Here is a 20,895-nt window from a genome sequence, read left to right on the forward strand (position 1 = left end):
GAGCGCCGCGGCGCTGCAGTGCCGAGGGTAGGGCGCAGATCCCGGGGTCGCTCCGCTGTCGCCCAGCGCGGCCCGGGGCAGCGTGAGGGGCGAGTTAGGGAGGGGGCGGCGGCAGGCGAGGCGGCGGCAGCGGCGGGCGCTTTCCTCCTCCAGGCCGGAGGAGCGCGGGTGGCGGGGGAGCCGCTCTCGGTGGCGGACCGAGACGCAGTTCCGGCTGGGCGGCCCGGAGGGGAGCGGAGCGCAGGGGTAGGCGGGGGCGGGCGGGCCGCGGGCCCGGGGTGCGGGACAGCCGCGGGCACGGGGAGGGACAGAAGGCGAGTGGCGGGCGAGTCGAGTGCGGCCCCCGGAATTTCTCCACGCCGCGGGTCCCGCTCAGCGAGGCCCAGGTGGGCCCGCACCAGCCCTTGCTACAGACAGAAACGATTTCCGTCTCACGAGTGCGTTTATTTCTGTCCTTATCCCCTCAGGAAAAGGCGCGATGCGATCTTTAAGCTGCCAGAGTGGCAGCCTGATGCCGTCGAGGACACTGCGCTGCTCGGTGAGGCACTGAGCCACAGCCTGCTTGGCAGCCCTAACTCGAGTTGGCGTCACCCCATCCCCTGTGTCTGTTGCTGCCCAAAGTGCTTTTCCCTGCAACAAGGTACCCGCAGCACTTGGCAGCCTTCTTTTGGGCACTGAGCAGCGCAGGTGACCTGTGCAGAAATGCTGCGCTACTGGGGCGAGATCCCGGTTTCCTCCAGCCAGGCCAACCGCAGCTCCTTTGACCTGCTGCAGCGGGAGTTCCGCACCGTGGAAGTGCAGGATCCCCCGCTGCACCAGCCGTCCGCCAACAAGCCCCGTCCCACCACCATGCTGGACATCCCCTCCGAGCCCTGCAGCCTCACCATTCACACCATCCAGCTCATCCAGCACAACCGGCGCCTGCGCAGCCTCATCGCCGCCGCCCAGGCTCAGAACCAGCAGCAAGCAGAGGGCATCAAAACCGAAGAGAATGAACCTCTGCCAGCTTGTCCGGCCTCCCCACCTCTCCCCGATGATCTGCTTCCTCTGGATAGCAAAACTCCCAAAATGCCATTTCAGCTGAGGCACAGTGACCCAGAGAGTGATTTCTACAGGTTTGTTGATATTTCTTTAGGTTAGTTCTTGGCTGAAGGAAAGCTGAGTGTTCTAAAATATATATGTAGGTGTGCTGATTCCCTTAGGCCAAAGGGTCAAGCAGTTGTATGTAAAGTATAAAATAGGCTTTAGAAAGGAAATACTTGGATTTTTCCAAGTATTTTTCCAAGTGTGAATAACATGCACGTTGCTTGCTTTTCCTTCCTGTCTGTGAAATGTGGATGTGTGGTGCTGATTTCCATCTTGTTAGTGCCACGCTAAATGCACGTGCATGGTTTTGTCAGTGGTGTTTCCACAGTTTTAGTTACAGGATTTGAAATCTCTTCTGTTCAGATCACTTGCAACTAAAGTTGTGTTACTGTAATTGCAAATCCAGAAAACACATGACTGGGTTTAGGCTGTTCAGCTGTAGGTTCTGCTAAGATGATTTGATAATGTATTTGTAAGGTTTCTGTGGCCTCACTGTGACAGGGTGGGCATTCCACCCAGTTTGGTGGGCTTCCAGTCAGAGCTGGAAATGAGCACAAGTGAAGGGAATTCTTGTCTCTGCTACTGGCTCCACCAGCTGGAGAAAGGGTAAAGGAAATTTGTGCTGCTTCCACCTCTGCTGCCAGCCTTTGATTAAATAGTATTGCCACCTCTATCTGTCAGTCCTTCTGGCAGGCACTGATTTCACAAGGAGGTGTTGCATTTCTTGCAATATCTTACAGTACTTTGTAGGTTATGTGCGTTTAAATGAAGGGATTAATCCTTGCTACTATGTCCACTAATGAACATTTTGAGGGAGAAGATAACACATTTTAGTTTTTAAGATGGGTAAATGTACATCAACAAAATGTAATTTATCAGTTAAATCCCTCTGAGATCTTTAATGGCCTGAGGTTGTACAAAATGCATTTTACTGAAAGATGTTGCATTTGGTCTCTCTGAACAATGGAGTGATTCTTTAGTGCTGTTTCTGGAGGAATACTGCCATCCTTCTCAGAAGATACAAAGCAATTAGCAGAGAGCAGAGACTGAAGGGAAGTACAGTTTTGTGAGAGTAGTCAGGGCCTGTGACTCCTGCACCGTGGCCCTGTGGTTTGTAGGACTGAGAAGTGTTCTGTTCTGTCCTCCTCAGTGGCTTCACCTTGAAGTTCAGCTTTCCATGGCTCTGCCCACGTTTTGAGGGCTGCTTTGTCATTCTGTTGCTCCTCCCGAGTTTTTGGGGTCCGGGTAAAGAAATGTTATTTAGTGGTCAGCCACGTGGGGGAGTGTAAGGACTGCGTTGTGGAAACTGGAGAGACAGTTTTGAAATGAAATGTTTTCTGGCTGACTGAGTGGATTTATAATGAGCTGCAGTGTATTCTAGAATTTAATTGTGTGCTTGCTAACCCAAACACATATATGCGTTTCCAGGGGGAAGGCTTTGAGTTGTTGTTGCATGTTTGTTTCTAACTGTTTTGAGACACATGAATAAGAATAGCAACTGTTTTATGGATGCTGTTCTAGTCACAAAAATGAAGTTCTATGATTTGCTGATGCTTCTGAGTGTGTAAAATCAAATTAAAGCAAGAACATTCTTCCCCCTAATAAAACATGGTAGAGCTTAATTCTGGGCTGCCTTCTGAAGTACAGTTGTCAGAATTACAGTATTTGGATAAATCCATATTTTAATTCTTCTTTTTTGGGTCAGTAGCCTGTCTCTGAGAAGTAGTGTAGGTACATTTAGATAGGAGAAGAAAGGAAGAAAAGAGTAGCCAGCCTGAATCAGGTCATAGGTTTAGTTAATGTAGGCCTGTCCTCTTCTGCTTCCCTGTTACTCATTTCATTCTTTGACACACTGTCCCCTTGTCTTTTATTTTGTTATCTCCTGAATTGGTTTTGGTTTTCCTCTGCCCCATATCTAACCCTTACCTCCTTGTATGATGAGGCAGAGCTTAATTTATGGCTATTTTTGAGTTGGTTTGCTGTTACCAATCCCCCAAAGTCTGTACTAACAATGGTTTTATAATTACTACACTGTTCCTTTCCTACAGTTTTCCAGACTGTTTATAAATATGTTAAAAAACATGATAAAAAATATGTTGATTCTGGCACAGATTCCCCAGGGAGGACCTGGACTCCAGAGTGGAGATCTCTCATCTACTCCCTTGCTGATAGATTTGGAGGACTCTGGGTGGTTTGTGAAGCAGGTTTTACTGTTAAAAATAAGCTCTCTGGGTTCTTTCTGAGCATAACATATTTACTTGTGTGTCTTCTAGTTCTTTGAATTTCCCTGATGCACCAAAATATATCCATGCTTCCCAGCCTGCAGTTTTCCACATCTCTTCTGAAAGTATTAAAGGAAAATGTCACATTTTCTGTCTTCTGGTCCTCATGGGCCAAGACAGTTTAAAGCAAGAGGAGACTCACCACAGCTATTCAGCCATTTCATCCCTGCATTCCTTTAATGTTCTTGGATGAAGTACCATCTGGTCCTGGTGATGTTACAGTTCTTGAATGCACAATAAGGGATTAACATTTGGTTTTGCTGGTGTAGAAATAGAAAAGAAGCCTAAAGTCTGATGAAGAATGAGTAAGGAACTGTAGACTTGAAACTACCATTTTGACAGGAGACTCTTACCGTATAGCAGCCTCTAGCTTTTCCATCTTCTCTGCTCAGCTTCCTCAGACTAGTATGCATCCATCTTCAAAAGAAGCCTGGCCTACTCATGTGCCTCTTCTTGTGTGTGCATGGTTGGGTTCTTAACAGATTTCTCATTTGGTCATTTGCATTCCTGGCCACGTTGGCTTGCCTTGAAAGGTAATCTGTAAACAAAATTGGGAGCTTGCAATGGGAAGGCAGCTCTTGGCAGAAGGACTTGTAGTGAAGAAATGTCTGTACAGAAGGAGAGGAGTACATGTCAGTGGGACAGCAGTTTTAATGTAGGGAAGGATTTGGAGCAGTGGTAATTAAAGTGGGCAGGAGACATTTCCCCTGATGATCTAAGGGCTTTGGCTTAGTCCATTTCTAAGCTGACTGGTCTGGGTTATGCCACTGAGACCCAATTTATTTTTACCATTATCTGTTGAACATGTTTTGTTCATACCTGTGCAGTCTTTTGTAGACATAGCAGAGGTATTTAAAAAGAGACTTACCTGGGATGAGGTGTAAAAAGGCTGTTTCCTGAAAGAAAACAACTTTGTGGTTTGAGTTGGTGTTCTTTGGTGCTCTCTCTGACTAGTGTATCTTGTTTCTACAATGTTCTCCTTTATTTTACTGCTTTGGGAAATTGGCTCTAAAGCAACCTTGTTGCAGCTCATTTGGTAGAAATTCAACTTCACAGCATAATGTTTCATCAAATTGTCCTGTTCATAGGAAAAGCAGTCCCTCCCTCCATCTGCTGCTGGCTTATGCTCACCTAGGAGGGAGCAGGGCTCTTCAATCCATTCCTGCAGTTGATTGAGCCTCAGCTGCTGATCCTTGTGCTGACTTAGCCTGTCCCCTGAAGACACTTAGATGACAAAGGAGCCATGAGCTCCCTTCCCTCCAAGAAAAACTGCCCTACAGGAGAGGAGCTTGGAGAGACGGATGGTGCTGCTTTTGTGGGGTGGCTCTATGTCATTTCACTGACTGACCCAGAAAGTGGGCCTTTTGTGAGTTCTGAAAACTGACTAAATCAGAAAAGAAGTCTGGTTGGTATAAATGGACACTATTTTCATGTCTTCTGCTGTAAAGTTCTGCATGTTTTTGGTAGTGGTGGGAGAAGGCTGGCCTTTGGGTCTAATGAATTTGTAGCTTGACAGGTGGATTTCTGTCTGGAACATCATCTAGTGTTGGTGACCCATGTATAACATATATAGCACTGTTAGAAATACAAAATTGAAGAGTGGCAAGTTGGCCAGTATTTGTGGTAAGTTTCATACTGTATATTCTATAGAGGAGATTGCCTCCATGTCACAGGCCTAATTCCCTGTTCTGCTAATCTCTGGTGACAAAACTTCAGGGATTGAAGCACTTGTGTTTACTTGTACATATATGACTGAGCCTTTCAGGAAAAGAACTAAGTGCTGCAGAGAGTGGCATTCTGCATAATGATAATATCTGCACTTTTGGTGCTGAGTATCTGGATGAAATCTGTCACAAAGGCTCTTTAGCTATGATCATCATGGAAAAGAAGAAGTTGGCTTGTCCTTTTTGGGAAGGCTTGACAGTAGATAACTGCTTTCAACATAAATGTGGCTACAGGACTGTTTTTGTTATTGTGCATTCTTATCAGAGGGTACCTGGAAGTTAATGAGATGAAGAAAAATTATTTTTGTTGTTGGTTTCTATTAACATCTCCAACAATATTTCATCTTTTGCTCTCCGTTCTGGCTTTTAGTCATATTTCTCTGTTGTTTATTATGAGAAACAGGAAAACAAGAGAAGAAAACATAAGAAAAACAAAACCAAATTGATTTGCCTTACCAAGAGTAAGAAATGGAGATTTAGATTTGAGTACGGTACTTGAAATGCCTTTCTGTCTTTAATTGATTAGATTTCAAGTTGATTATGTGCCTTCCAGCACAGTGACCTAGCTGCATTTTAATGCTCACAGTTAGTTTCTTTTCCTCTAGGAATTTAAAACTGACACAATATTCTCTGCTAGTTCTGAGCAGTGATATGCATTACTGAATGATTTTTGATATACTTTGCAAGTGGCTAAGTATAAAATCTGTGTAATTTAAGTTTATCCAGAGTGTTTTTTGTGAATGTCTAATACAGATTAATAGTAGCCTGGCATTCAAGTTTGGTAGCATAAGATGGTCTCCACTGCTGGCTGCTGGACAGCTAGGTATGTCCTTTATATTAAAAAAGAGATTCTTTTTTATAGACATGATTTTTAAGATTGTTTTCTGGTTGATTTTCTTTGATGGTTGTTTATTTCTGTTTTAAACTCTGGGTCCTGGTGTTGTGTGAGACATATGGCTGTTTGTGAACTTAAGAATTCTGCTGCTGAGGTGGAGGGAGGAGTGAGGGAGATGCAAAAATAGTATGGGTGACATTTTTTTTATAAAGAAACTGATGATCTTTTAATTAATCTTTCTTGTCAGGGTGCCTGCTGTCTGCTTTGCAAAGTAGTTACATAATTGAGTAGAAATTGGGATGCTAATAATTTTCCATCAATTAATAGCTGGGATGAATCCATGACCTGAGATTCACTTACTGTTCTTAATATCTACTTAGAAATGTGATCATATGCCACTCTTAATATAGTGTGATTCCCCCTTTATTTGAATAATCAGAAAGTGTTGTGCTGGCGTTCTTAAAAATGAATAATTTTCATCCTGATAGTTCTAAGCTTCACCTTCCTTTTCACTCCTCCTCACTTTTTTACTGCTGTGTTTCAGTGGTTTTACTGCTGTGTTTTCTGTGTGTCAGCTCTGAGGATTGGGGAAGCTGAGGCTCTGTGGCCCAGCTTCTCGGTGAGACTGATGGGTTCCTCATGAATTGTTGGAGAGCAGTGAGAACTTTATAAAGCCATCAGTACTGTCTGTGTGCTGTTAAATCAGGTCCTTCTGCTGGAAAGAGTGTGTGGTGATGGAGGTGATCTGGGGTAGCAGCGAGGAGAATCTCCAGTGTGATGTGGAAGATGTTGGGAGAAAATGATCAGAAAGAAATGGAGAGTGAAATTGTTAGCTCAGTTAGCTCTGCCCCTGGTGCTGAATGGAGTGTAAAAAAGTGTATGAGTATCATACTTAGTAGTAATGGAATTTGATTTTTGACATCAGCATTTGAAGTCCATGTTACTGATACGGGCAAGTAGATGACATGCCCTTAACTGTAAGTTGAGAAATCTGGTAGATATGTGTTTCTCCATCAGAGGCTTCATCAACATGAGTTAACAAATGGATATTCCCAGAGGAATATCCCCCAGATATTCCTCTGGGGAATATCTATTTGTTAACTCAAGTTGATGAAAAATTTGGTTGGGTGATTATAAATGAATGATGTTTGAAGTGCTTGTGTCAGTTGTTCTCCATCTCCTCCATCCTGTGTAGTCACTCCTTCCTCCTTTACCAACAGAGGAGGGAAATCTTAAACCCAAGACCAGGGAATGGTGTTTTATGGCCAAACTTCTCCAGGCCTCCTCCCAGGGCCTGGTGTTCACATCTTAGGTTGCATATGGAGATACTTCTTTCAGTGTCATGCTTAGTGACTACTGGAAATGAGAGCAGAGAAACAGCCTTTTTGACTACGGTGTACCTCTATGAAATGTATGTGTGTCCCATTTCTTGCTTTTTTATGTGTGTCTTTTGCTTTAGAAATTCCAATCTTGTCTATTCCAGAAGCCTTTGTATCTGACTATTAGGCCTGTGACATCAGAGATAATAAGGAAGAGCAATGTAATTAACTGAGAGGGCAAATTATTTGCATTCATGTTATTTAAAATGCCTTTTTTTTTGTTTGTGTCAAGGACCCATTTATTTCTCCAGGAGAAGAGCTCTTGGGTGGGAAGGGAGATGCTTAAGGGTTCAGAAGATTTGCATCCCACATTCATGAATCACCAAAAAAATCTTGCCGCATTAGAAGGGAAAATGAAACTTGGAAGTGCTGATTTGGAGGGAGGAAAGAAGGAAAAGCAGATAAACACTTATTAGGTGGTGATCATATATAACAGAAGCTGTGGAGAACCCCAACCCCCTTTGTACATCACCTTAATATGGATAGTACCTCTTCAACTGGTCCAGTCATTCAGATTTTTGCAAGTGTGCTATTTTTGCCTTTCCTGTTTTCCAGAGGCAAAGGGGAGCCAGTGACAGAGCTGAGTTGGTCCTCCTGCCGGCAGCTTCTGTACCAGTCGATGGCCACGATCCTGGCGCACACGGGCTTTGAGTGCGCCAACGAGAGCGTGCTGGAGACGCTGACGGACATCGCGCACGAGTACTGCCTCAAGTTCACCAAGCTGCTGCGCTTTGCCGTGGACCGCGAGGCGCGCCTCGGCCACACGCCCTTCCCTGACGTCATGGAGCAGGTCTTCCACGAGGTGGGCATCGGCAGCGTGCTCTCCCTGCAGAAGTTCTGGCAGCACCGCATCAAGGATTATCACAGCTACATGCTTCAGGTGAGGGGAGCATGAGGGACCTGGCGGCACAAGAAATGCACCCCCGGTACAGTTGCTTATTCCTGAGTCTTACTGAGGGGAAATCTGACCGGAAAACCTGCTGGGTGTGGAGAGGAGTCATCAAGGGAAAGAGAACAGGAACTTTATACTGGAAGATGGAGCCCCTTATTTGTCTTCCTAGTGAGACTGCTAAGGATGCTCTATGGATGGCTAAATTCTTGCCTGAATTTAAGAAGAGTCTCCTAGCTCTTGAATTACCCAGTCAAAATTATCGAGTAGAGTTGAAATCGGAACTGACCGAGGAACTGAATTTTCTCCTTTAGCAGGATATTTGACGGTTAACATTTTGGAAGACATGAAAGCAGAGATCAATTTCTAGGCTGTAAAGTGGTTTGTGTGTGCTTAAGCAAGGAGTGACTTCCTTTAGCTTTAGGAGTATAGGGTAGTATTTTGTGATGTGAGTTGTCTCGCAGGTGCTACCTTCTTATATAAAAATAACATTCCAAAGAGTTGTCTTTGTTAGAAACATTCCTGCTCAGAATTCCAGTTCTGTTCATTTTTGTTCAAATGGTTTTGTTGTCCTTTTGGAATCTGGGTTTTCTGCATTGTTCTGCTGCTGCAGTTCACTCTTACCCTGCAGCTGATCATTGTCTTAACAGTCATTGTTCTTTATGCAGGACTGAGGTCCACAGTAGCCCCTTTATTTGGAAGTATATCTAGAAGGGGGAAATAGGCTTTGCTGTTCTTTTTCTTCCTTGCTTCTGCTGTTAAAAAGTCTTTCAATTTTCCTGAGCACGGGTCACTGACTGATAGGTTTTAGTTGTATAAACAAGTATTTGTTAGAAGCAGATGAAAGCTGAAATGTTTAAATGTAATTGTTTATTGTTGTTAAGTTTCTGGAAGTGCAGGATAGTTCTAAATCTGATTCCTATATTTGTTTGACTTCTCTGACTGGAGAAAACTTCTGTGTTTTTTGCTGTGAATCTGGCAGAATATACTCAGGCTTTGCCCAGTGGGGACTACAGGGTTGTTGAAGATCTAAAGCACTTGGTTTTTCATGCTGGGTTGAATTTGTTACTGGAGGATGGGAACAATCTTATAGGTAAAACCAAAGAGTAAGACTGAGACATTTTGCTTTTGTTCCATGCTCTGTTTAAATTTCTGAGCCTCATCATCTCTGTTTACAAAATAACGGCACTCATATTTATCAGTCAGATGTTAGTGGATTAAACCTCTTATTAAAGTCCCTTGTTACAGAACAGAAGGTGCACTTAAAGGCAAAAAACATCTCTTGTGTAGCTGGTAAGTTGTTTACTTGTTCATTCAGGTCAGATGTTAATAATGTTCAGGGAACAGAGTGCACTGCAATGTAATTGCTATCAGAGCCTCTGAAGTCACTCTCACCTTTCTGGCCTCTTTTTCACCTGCTGATCTTTGACAGGTTAGCAAGCAGCTCTCTGAAGAATATGAGAAGATTGTCAACCCTGAAAAGGCAGCAGAAGACACAAAACCTGTGAAAATTAAGGAAGAACCTGTTAGTGATATTACTTTCCCCATAAGTGAAGAGTTGGAAGGAGATCTGGCTTCTGGTGACCAGTCTTTGCCTGTTGGAGTTCTTGGAGGTCAAAGTGAGCGCTTCTCTGCCAACTTGGAAGTAGAAGCTTCCCCACAGACTTCAGGTAGGGGTTTCTTGCTTCTCCTGGAAACAGTCTTTCAGCAGTTCCTTGTGATCTTGTTTCCTGTGGTTAGGTTTGGATTTGTGTCCATGGATTCATGTTCCTGCAAACTTGAAAGCCATGTTCCTTACATAGTTCAGGCACTGAATGAATTCTGGAAATATGAATGGTACTTGGTGATGTCCTCCATATTCAGAAATTACCTTGGTAATGACAGTCACTATTTTATGAAAGCTTATCAGTGACTTATGTGAAATGGGCTCCTGGGAATCCCTCCCACTGTGTACCCTAAAGCCTGCTGTACTTGGCTGAGGCAATGGAAAGTGAAATGGTGAGTGAATTAGTGGGGTTGTGGAGACCACTCTTTTCCTCAAAGTGCCATCCCTTGGTGACATCGAAGAACATTGGTGGCAGGCATGGGAGAATCTGCTATGGCCATGCCTTCTCTATGTCAGCATAGAAATTCCATTATCTTCACTCTTAGGTGAAGCTGAACATCCTGGAATGAAGAAGAGGCAGTTTAGATTTTGCATGGAACCATCTGAACTCTGGAAGTCCCTGCAATAACTATTTCACTTAAAAATCTGGTTAAAAAACAATGAAGCCAATCCTCCTATTAACCCTAAGCTAGGTAGCATATACAGTGAGGTTAGAGTATACTGTTGCTGTTGAGGTGGTTATGATACAAAGTAGAGACTATAAGCGGTTTCAGTTGGTAACTTTTTATTTTTGAGCATGGCTAACTTTTATACACTTTCTAATTGTTTGTGTTTCTTTTATTTTAGCAATTGGCTACAATAAGTCAACATAATGCTATTGGTAAAAAGTTATAGTGACTTTAGCTAACTTTCTAAAAATACTTTGTCTAGCTGCAAAGTGTTCTTATCTATTTTCTTTCCGTCTCTTTGGTTACAGCCTTAGAGAGAGCTCTTTATCAGCTTTTTCTTACTTCTTTAGCTAGCAAGCCTGCTGCTAGCTTCTTCTACAATATACCTCTAAGTCCACTAGTGTTTTTGCATTTTTATGAGTTTTAAAAAACATAAATCCATCTAATGTTTTTCTGAAAGCTCATACTGTTTTCCATGTCACCTCTGAAATGTAAACTGTTTGCAATATTGTGGGAGATGGAGCAGCAAATTCCTCTGGCCCATCCAGGGTTGCAAGTGCTTCATCTGGAAGGCTTTGTATTAGCATCCACCACTTGAGACCAAGAGGTTAGTGCGCTAGCTGTATATTAAATGCCTCTTGCTTCTCTGATACAGAATTGATGTTTTCTAATTAAGAGTACAAGTGCTCTGTTCCTTCCTGAAATTCCCTCTTCACTTCACAAGAGCCTTTGGAGATCTCATCTGTGAGAAGTTCCAGTCTAGACCTGGGCAGGTTGGAGAGTTGTAATATCCTAAGGAGCAAGAAAAAGCTGCTGCAATTAGACCATTGCCATCTCAAAATGCAGGTGTGAAGCCTGCAGGGAGGGCAGAGAGGCTTCAGTGTCTGAGGGCAAAACTGTCATTACAGCTTTCCGTGTTCTTCCTATGTTTTTGTGGATGTCTGACATTGCCGTTGTGAGCTGGCTGCTTACTTTCATTGCAGTTGGGAAAATGGAGGCAAAATTGTTCCTTGTTCCTCCGCCTCTCAGGGTAACGTGAAGATTAGCTTATTTCTGAAGTACTTTGAAGTTAAAGTGCTTTGAAGATGAAACATCCTTTGTTGATGCTTAAGTACTTTTAGTCATTAGTGACACTCTTAGTGACAGGTGACAGAGCTGAAAGGAATGAGGCTGAGCGATGAAGAGCAACTGATGAAGGAAAGACACAGTTTAGTTTAGTGAGCACTTTTGATTATTATGTAGTCTGGAGCTGTAACTGTGGAACAGCATTTTAATGGTGTGTCCATTGTTGTTGAGAGACATGCATTTACTTATAATTGACATAGGAAGGCTTCCATTAAGGCAACTGAGCCAATGTAGGCTGTGTTATCAAAATGTCTCATGAACCTGGTTTTGGTGAAGCTGATCTGGAAAAGATGCCTGACTTCTTCATAAAGGAGAATTCTTGGCACAGACACATGTTGGAGCATTTGTTCTCTTTGTAATTTCTACTATTAACAGCCTATTGTTACTAGTATACTGATAATAGGGAATGGTCATAGGTTTGGCTCAGTACAAGAGCTTTGGTTGTGTTTTCAAACTGTAGCCATGTTCTTTGAGACATGAAGTTTGGAAAACTTATTAAAATAGTTTATTTCCTATTTTATTTGTTGTTCTTCTAGTGGGTCTTTTTGTTGGTTTTGTTTTTTTGATTGGTTGGGTTTTTTGTTTTGGTGTTTTTTTAATTTTCTACATGAGCTTACCCCCACACAAGAGAGAGAGGATTTCACAGTTTATTCAGTTCTGGTCTGTTTATGCCCATCTCAGCAAAGAGACCAATTAGTGTATTTTTAATAGGATTTTTGTCTCACTTTAAACTTAAACAGATATAATGCAATCTGTAATTACTTCTCTTGGGGAGAAAACATTTGCTGTTACCAAGGAATATGGTTTGGTAAACTCTTACAGAAAATCCTCAATCAGTGCTCAGATTGCACACTAATACAGAAAAGTTTTATAAAAAAGTAAGGCTGGGAGGAGCTATTTCCCAGCAGGGCATCTGTGAGGCTGAGCCAAAAGGATTTCTGTCTGTTCTGCTCAAGGATGGGATGAGACCTGTGGGTGCTGAGTAGAAGGAGGCAGGCAGGCAGGCAGCTGACTGCTGCTTTGATGTCCCTGCATTTCAGTGCTGCAAGTGGAATTTGGGACTGTTCATCTACCTAGTCCTCTGCCTGCTCACTTCACCTCCCCTGCAGAAGCCCAGGATGTCTGACAGTTGCAAGGACCTCGTAATGACTTCTGGACTGCCTCAGAGTCCTGTTTATGCAGGGTCTAGTCCACGTGCTGTTGCTGTACTCATTGCTGCTGGGACACTCCTTCTGGAGAGTGGAGTTGTTTCTCATGGAGAGAATTACGTGCAGGCTAACAGTGAAAGGATACATCCATCATATTTTTGCAGTGGTAATTGGACTATTAAATAAGTCAACAGATATTTTTATTATTGATCACAGTGCTTGGGTGTGTTCTGTTTGTTTTCCCCCAGCATAGTCAACCTGTGGCTTTACTCTTCCTCTATCTCTACCTTTGCTGCTGTCCCTTTTATCTGCGTGCTGTTTGTGATTTGTCTTTTTACTCAGTTACTACTGTTTGCTTTTTCCTTTTCTAGGGGCTGAGGTGAATGCTTCCCCACTGTGGAACCTGGCACAGGTGAAAATGGAGCCACAGGAGAATGAGGAGGCTAATGTACATGGTCACGGGGTTCTCGGCAGTGATGTCTTTGAGGAACCAATGTCAGGCATGAGTGAAGCTGGGATGCCACAAAGCCCCAACGGCTCTGAGAGCAGTTATGGTTCTCATTCTGCTGATAGCCTGATGGGATCCTCACCTGTCTTCAACCAGCGCTGCAAGAAAAAGATGAAGAAGATGTGAAAAGGAACAATCTTTTTATTTAGTGCTGATGGTGTGCAACAGACACTTGGAAGGAACTAGTAGAGTACTGTGATGATTCCAACACAAGGCTGGCCCTGGTGTGTGAGGGACCTGCATGAAATGGCTATGAGAGGTTTGATGTGTAGCCCCCTCTTTGCTGGCTTCTGTGCTCTGTCCTGATTGATGAGACTGAAGATCACCCTTTGCATTTGATGGTAGCATGGCTTGCTTTGGCAGATTCATGAGGAACATGCCTGTGAAAAGCAGTTGTGAGGAAATTTTCTAAGTTACAGAACCATTGAATGCTTTTGTTTAAAGGGACCTTGGGGCATTTCTAATCCAGCCTCCTGTTCAGGTCTCAGCCAGTTAGAACAGCTTGCTAAGGACTTTGTCCATTTGAGTAGCTACAAGGATGGTGATGCCAATTCTCTCTGGGCAACATTTTCCCATCACAGTAAGAAAAACAATATATTTGCATCTAGTTGGAATTTCCCATGTTCCAGGTTGTGTTCACTGCCTCTTGTTCTGTTATTGTTCATCTCTGAGAAGAGTCTAACTGCCTTCTGTAACCCAGTTATTAAGGGATTATATACAATGAGATCTCTTTTTCGCCTTTTCTCTTCTTAAATTTGGAGAAACCATGTTGCCTGAGCTCTCCTTGCTTGTCCTGTGCTCTAGCCCCCAAACCAGCTCTGTGACCTTCCACTGAAATTGCTGCAGTGTCCTTGTAAGGGGGAGCACAAAAAGGAATGACATCCTCCAAACTCTGTCTCACAATCGCTGAGTAAAGAGGAACAACAATTGCCCTCAGAGTGCTGGCTGCCTGCTTGCTGGCTGTTGTGGGCAGCAGGAGAGTCCTCAGTCAGGGTGTTTTAGTTGGAGAGCTGTCACTGATGATGATGATGGTGACATAGCAAAGATGCTGTAGCATGGTCTCACAGTGCCATTAGCCAGCTCCCTCAGTGCCTTCACATTCAGCCTGTTGGTTCCAATGGGCCCAAGTTCTCACTAACTCAGTCTTCCCCTGCTGTAGGCAATGCTTTATTCCTGTTAGAGCTGCTTGAAGGCTCGAGGACCTGGCAGGTCTTAAAGCAGAACTTGCAGTGAAAACAGGTGAAAAAGATGTTGTGTACGTGAGCCTGAAAGTGCAAAAGCATCCTTTGTTACCGTGTTGTTTGCATTGTTGAACAGTAAACCATATTTTATTTAACCTTCCTTTTGCTTCCAGTGTACTTAAAGAAGCCCTTTTTCTTACTTCTTACCAGTTTGAACTCCAGCTGAGCTTTGGCTTTCCTAATTTTCTCTGCATACTTGGGCTGTGTTTCTGTATCTCTGCTGGCCAGCCCATCATCACTTCCACTTCTGTGTACCTTTCTGTTGGTGTTTGAAATTGGTCTGGAGTTCTTCAGTCATCTGTGCTGGCCTTCTGTCATGCCTGCTGTTAATTTCTGTTTGTCAGAAAGGACTGATTTTTTACTTTGAGAAGGCTGTCTTTGAAGATAAAGGAGCACACTTGGGTTCCTTTGGGTGGCCAGGACAGAATTTCCCTTGTGAAGTTCTGCTGAGACATTCCTTAAATAAAACAAAATATGTTGACCTAAAGGTACAGGACTCTGTCTTGTACACATTTCTCAGGATTTTAAATGCCACAGTTCTATGTCTTCTGCAGCCAATACACTCACATTCTCCACCAGTTCTTCCAGCAGAGCTTACTCTCTAGTTGATTACTTGATCATCTGTTCAGGGAAGTTGATGTGATTTTCTGGAGAGAATGAAACAGCTTTTACTAATGGTATGAGCCTGTACTGGCAATGCAAACTTTTCCTTTGCTGTCGTTGGATTGAGTGCAGCAACTTCAGGCTGGCTGAGCTTTCATATTCAAGGTTGTTATCTTGACAGCTTAGTCTGAAACAGAATCTATTTTGCTGCTTGCTTTTATGGCTCAGCTGACTGATGGAATTTTTTTTGTTCTTCACAATCCTCAGTTGATCAACTCGGTCTTTAACTTGATTCAGTGTGCCTCTCTCTCAAAAGAGCTAGAATGAACATGAATCAAGAATGAACAGCCACTTAAACTGGCTTTATACCTGTAACCCCTTGGGATGGTTGAGGGAAATTTACCAAACCTACCATTTATCTTTACAATTGCAGGTTTATCTTTTGAAAGAATGAGCTTCAGGCATAGTATTTTTGTTTCTGTATAACATGCCTTGCCTTAATTCTTTTTTCCTAACTGTATTTCTCTTCCACTTTATAGAAGTGGAATCCAAACAGAAAATGTCTCAATGTCTAATAAGAATGCGTGACCATAGGCTTTTATGGACAATGGAGTTAAAATTGTCCATCAGAGTTTTAAAGGTCTCTCCTGGGGGGTAAATTCTCACTATTTTAAGCCTAGTCAGTAGTAGAAGAGCATACCAGGAAATCTTTATTTTGATTCCCCCTGAGTCACCATTAGCCAAGCTGCAATGTCCCTGTTTTCTCAGCTGTAAAAAAGAATAGTAATATTTGCCTTTTAGAAGTGTGTTTGAGATTTAGTTACTCTGCAAGAAAAAGGCACAGTAAGCATTCAGAGAGTTTTGTGAGAGCTGCAAGCTTTTATTCCACTTCAGTTGGACTGTTGCTGGCTGGAGAATGCTTAGATGGTCACTGAAATGTCCTGTATGACCCAGATTTTAAGCAAAACTGCTGATCACAAAGACCAACACAACTCTGCGGTTCAGCTGTCCAGGTACAAGGAAGGCATTGGGGTGGTACCTTCTCACTCAGCTTTACATGTCTACATCTAAACTTGTTCCTTTGGACCACACTTGCAGATGAATAGAAATAATAATTTCTTAGGTCACTGTCCTTTTGGCCTTGAGGTAGAAGTATAAAGCTGGTTGAATGAATGGCATTTTCAGAAAGGTCTATTTTTACTCTGTGTGCCCATGAAGTGAGTTCAACTTGACTACCTCAGCTGAAGATATCCACACTGTTAGTGTATGAGTTAAGTGATGTGGCTTAAGCCTTTCCTGGATGGGAATCAGAGACTTCCTCCTGCTGGGCCAGTGCTTTTTCTTTTCTAGAGCTTGCAGTTCAAATGGTAGTACAGGGCTAAGAGCAGGCTGCCCATCTCAGCTAAACCAGCCGATCCAGCATTGCCCACAACACACAGAATGTGCCAGGACGGGGCCCTGAGGCTCAGCCTGATTTGCCAGCTGTGTCTTTGACACTGTGAGAACGCCTGTCATTGGGCCTTTCTCTGTAGGTGCTTTGCAGACTGGTTCTTGCAGTAGTGTTCTTGCAGCCAGGTACTTATGCAAAGTCCATTGCACTATTTTTGGGAGCCAAATGACAGAGTGACTGCTGCCAGCATCGCTTGCTCATTTGCAAGATTTCAAGTGGGCTAAAAATGAAAATATAGTGTTCTCTAGGGCTTTGGTTAAACCTCATAAGTGTTACTCTTAAGTGCTTTCTCTGTATTGTTCATGTGCAGATGTTCTGTCTTAACTTTTTTTTTGTTATTTTTTTATTTCACATTCCTTTTCCACACCCATTTCACCCTGTAACGCACACTCTACAACAAGCCAAGCCTGAGTACTTCAAGTGTATTTAAATGCAGTGCATATTCACTGTCTTTTGAGTCAGCTGTGTTGTTGCAGTGTAAGGGAGAAGTGCTATTGATTCTCTTTGGGCTGCATGTTTATGCAGAGGTGAGAAACCCATCAGCACTGCTTAAACACTTAAAAATGCAGGCAGAGTAATAGCTGTACCTCCTGTTCCCCCACTGTGCTAAGGGTTGCAGCTGACTTTTGTGTGCTTGATGTTTCCTTTTATGCATGTGGAAGCTTTACCTTCTGGGTGAGCCCTTCACCTCTGAACATTTATGGTTCTTATATTTTCAGTGGCGTTCATCATGCATGAAATAGTGAAATTTAAAAACTAGCTCACAGACTATATGCTCTTTTGATGAATCCAAGAAGATTTTGCTAGGTGTTAATGCAGCCTTGGGCAACTAGTGAGGTGTGTTCATTGACCATGTTATCCCCAAATTTCAAACCACACTGAGATTATGCAGTGGGCTTGAATGAAGCTCTGCTCTCTCTCTCTGCTTCCTTGCTGATGGCTGGTGAAGCACTCTGCTGACCCACCTGCTTCAACAGTCTGCAGTTTTTACAGTTCTTTCATCTTTCTCCTTTGCTTTCCAAAAGTGGGTGGATGAAAAATGGGAACAGTGAGTATTGACCATGTCCATATCCAGTAGCATTGATGTCTTACAGTGATTTATTTTGCCATGGTTGAAGTTGGTAGGAACTTTGATATCAATTTGGAGAGCAAGATCTGTAAATTACTTGGCTTTTGAAGTGTTTTGCATAGGAATCATACAGGATTGTAGTTGAGAGAGTGCTGTGTACCATATTCCTTTTCCCCTCTAGCAATACCTTTTTATTCTTTTTGAAGAGTTTTGCCTGGTATCCAGTAAAGTTTGCTGTATAAATGGCAGTGTAACAACTTATGTGTACAGCTTTATGTCAGACTGCACTACCTAGTGATTTAATTCCAAGGCCATCCATGATAATTTGAATATGCATAATGCTGTGCAGAAAAAGAGATGTTTCCTGCATAGAAATGTACAATTTAAAAAGAAAACAGGAAAACAAGATTAGGTAGGGTAGGTGAGGCCAATCTGATTATGTGCTCAGTTCTGAGACTAATGCACATGTTATGTGTGAAGGATGTTTTACTTAAAATGTTTTTGTACACACATGTGAAAGAAATATGTAACTTTGCTTTGTGTTTATATGGAACAAAATTGCTTAGAAATATTTCAGGGTTGGATTTTTTTTTTCCCTTGCTCTCCTGGAGAGAGTTGCTTTGTAATTTCTAATAAAACGATTCAGAAACAAAAATTTGAAAGATGTTGTGTTTGTTTTTTGGTTTTGGAGAATGGTGATGTGAACACGAAAGCCGGTCTTGGGGTTCTGTTTACCTTTATGTGGGATCTGGAGGAGACATTTTACAGGCCTGAGTAAGGTACTGGGATGATGTATCACAGCCAGGAAGACAAGAAATGTTATTCAAGGATGTGGCCAGGGAAAATGGAAGTCTTATTTTGCACAGGTGCCTGTGCTAGTGAGCCCCTGAAGTGATATTAGAACCACAGTGCTACTATTGGTATTCATCCAGCATAAGCAAGTGCTGTTTCTGGGGCAACTACTTATATACACTTCTACTACTTATATTAACAGGCTACCTAGGAGCCCTGCTCCAAGCCGTGTGCTTTGCGTGTGCTTTGCTCTTTTATGTGCCGGTCTACTTATTTTACATTCTGCATTTTTTTTCTTTAGACTGCAGTGAATGAAGCACAGTGTGCTTTCCCCTCTGTTCTGTCATGGCAGGGCTGAGCAAGGAGGTTTGAAGCTTGCTAGCCCTGCTAAGCAATTGTGAATAGCACACCCTGAATTAGGATATTGGCCGGAGAGGGAACAGTGCTTGCTTCCCATCACGCCTGTGCTTCAGCGCAGTCCTGCACAGCTGAATTGATGTCCCGGGGCTGCCAGGACCTGGAGGCAGAGGACAGCAATGCCCCCTTCCCACTGCTGCCCACCAGGTCAAAGCCCGAGCCCTGGGATCGCTCTGCTCCAGCAGCCTGGGGAGCAGCCGGCAGCCCGGGTGGCAGCCGGGGGGTCCCGACACCGGCAGCCCGGGTGGCAGCCCGGGGGTCCCACACCGCGGCCGTGCCCCGGCGGCTCCCGCGGGCGGCCCGTGTGCGCTGCGGGCGCGGCGGTGGCCGCGGGGCGGTGCTGCCCGCTCGCCGCTCGGGGCTGCAGCCGGGGGCGGCCGCTTGCGCTGCGGCCGCAGCCTCTGCGCTCCCCCAAAACCCCGAACTCCAAACCCTGCCGTTCTCGCCGCCTCTTTTATAGTGGAGATTAGAATCGCCTCTTGTTGCTATGGAAACTCTGCGTGAGAGAAGTCGACCTCATTATGAGTTGGGAAGAAAAGTCCTTCGGGGTGGGCTCGGCACCTTTGCAGTGGGGAGAGTGGGGCTGCAGGATCTGTGGCAGGGGCACCGCTGCTTTTGCAGGGATCCTCAGTGGTTTGCAGAGTATTTCCTTTCAGACTCATCAGGCCAGACACAACCCCTGCTCCTGGACCATTTCCCTTGGGAATCGGCTCAAGAGTCGTGGCAGCATCACTTGTGCACCTGGACTGCAGGTGCCCTCGCTTCAGCATGCGTGAAGGCTGTCACTGCAATAGGCAGCAGTGAGCTGCATGAAAGGCTTGGGTGTTGTGAGGGGTCTTTGCCTCTGGTGCCTGTCAGGGCCCTGGCATACACTCTGCGTGCTTTTCTCTCAAATCTTGGCTGCCACCTCTGGCCCAAACTGTCCCTGGAGGTGTGCCTCACTGTCAGTGTTGTGCCCATCCAAACATCCTGCTGCCTCTGCTCATCCTTGCCACACAGGTTTGTCTCATCCCTCCCTAACCTTCGCTGTTCATTCTCCTCTTGAACTCCTGATAGCATTTCTGTGCCCTCTCTGCCCACCTTCTTGTGGCAATTATTGCTGCCTATCTTGAGTTGCAAACACACTTAAGGAAGCTACTTTATTTCCTCGAGTGAAAAAAACCCCAAACTACTAAGATTATTCATCTGCGTTTTTGGCAAAATTTACTTTCTCTTGGTGGAGTAAAGGAAATTGGAACCTGCTGTAAATATAACAGTTGTAAAAGCTGATTACTCTTCTCAGTTATTCCATCTTGTTGCTGTTGGACAAACTGCCTGGCATGGAGGGTGTGCTGGATTCCAGCTCTGGTGTAAAATCCTCCATCCCTTCAGGCTGAAGTGGGGGGACAGGCAGAACTTGTACAGCAGGAGAAGATGAGGCAGGGGCTCTGCAGCAGCCAGGGCTGAGCGTGGCGTGTGCTCTGGGGTGGGGTCTGTGTTACCCTGCTGTGCCAAAGCCAGCATTTGTTAAAACATAACCCCATGAAAGACTTTGGGAACTACAGTTTCTTAGCCTTTCTGGGCATCAATTTCAGAGTATTTGGAGAAAGACTGGAAAAATGATAGTATTTGCCAATACTAACACTAAAACCAAGAAAAACAGTCCCCTTTTTATCTTGTTGGTGGGTTTGAGGACTCTTCTCTTCTCTTCTCTTCTCTTCTCTTCTCTTCTCTTCTCTTCTCTTCTCTTCTCTTCTCTTCTCTTCTCTTCTCTTTCCTCTCTTCTCTTCTCCTCTCTTCTCTTCTCTTCTCTTCTCTTCTCTTCTCTTCTCTTCTCTTCTCTTCTCTTCTCTTCTCTCTCTTCTTCTTCTCTTCTCTTCTCTTCTCTTCTCTTCTCTTCTCTCTTTCTCTCTCTCTCCTCTTCTCTTCTCTTCTCTTCTCTTCTCTTCTCTTCTCTTCTCTTCTCTTCTCTTCTCTTCTCTTCTCTTCTCTTCTCTTCTCTTCTCTTCTCTTCTCTTCTCTTCTCTTCTCTTCTCTTCTCTTCTCTTCTCTTCTCTTCTCTTCTCTTCTCTCTTCTCTCCTCTCCCATCTCCC

At 43.9% G+C, this 20,895-nt stretch overlaps 1 protein-coding gene across 1 annotated transcript; it reads left to right on the forward strand.

Moving 5' to 3' along the window:
* The first annotated feature begins 702 nt into the window (after positions 1–702).
* SUPT7L (SPT7 like, STAGA complex subunit gamma) lies at positions 703–18,260 on the forward strand. Its single transcript, XM_058801517.1, has 4 exons — positions 703–1,115; positions 7,862–8,186; positions 9,628–9,865; positions 13,114–18,260. The coding sequence occupies exons 1-4, from the start codon at positions 703–705 to the stop codon at positions 13,374–13,376; spliced, it is 1,239 nt and encodes a 412-aa protein (XP_058657500.1). The 3' UTR covers positions 13,377–18,260.
* The last annotated feature ends 2,635 nt before the right edge of the window (positions 18,261–20,895 follow it).

The sequence above is a fragment of the Ammospiza caudacuta genome, chromosome 3 (genome assembly GCF_027887145.1).
Source record: "Ammospiza caudacuta isolate bAmmCau1 chromosome 3, bAmmCau1.pri, whole genome shotgun sequence".
NCBI lineage: Eukaryota > Metazoa > Chordata > Aves > Passeriformes > Passerellidae > Ammospiza > Ammospiza caudacuta.

What these genes read in the sequence shown, in the direction of transcription:
- SUPT7L (XM_058801517.1), top strand. Translation starts at nt 703, where the DNA reads ATGCTGCGCTACTGGGGCGAGATCCCGGTTTCCTCCAGCCAGGCCAAC. An exon ending in CCAGAGAGTGATTTCTACAG is followed by an intron (nt 1,116 to 7,861) that starts GTTTGTTGATAT and finishes CCTGTTTTCCAG; the next exon opens with AGGCAAAGGGGAGCCAGTGA. An exon ending in AGCTTCCCCACAGACTTCAG is followed by an intron (nt 9,866 to 13,113) that starts GTAGGGGTTTCT and finishes TTCCTTTTCTAG; the next exon opens with GGGCTGAGGTGAATGCTTCC.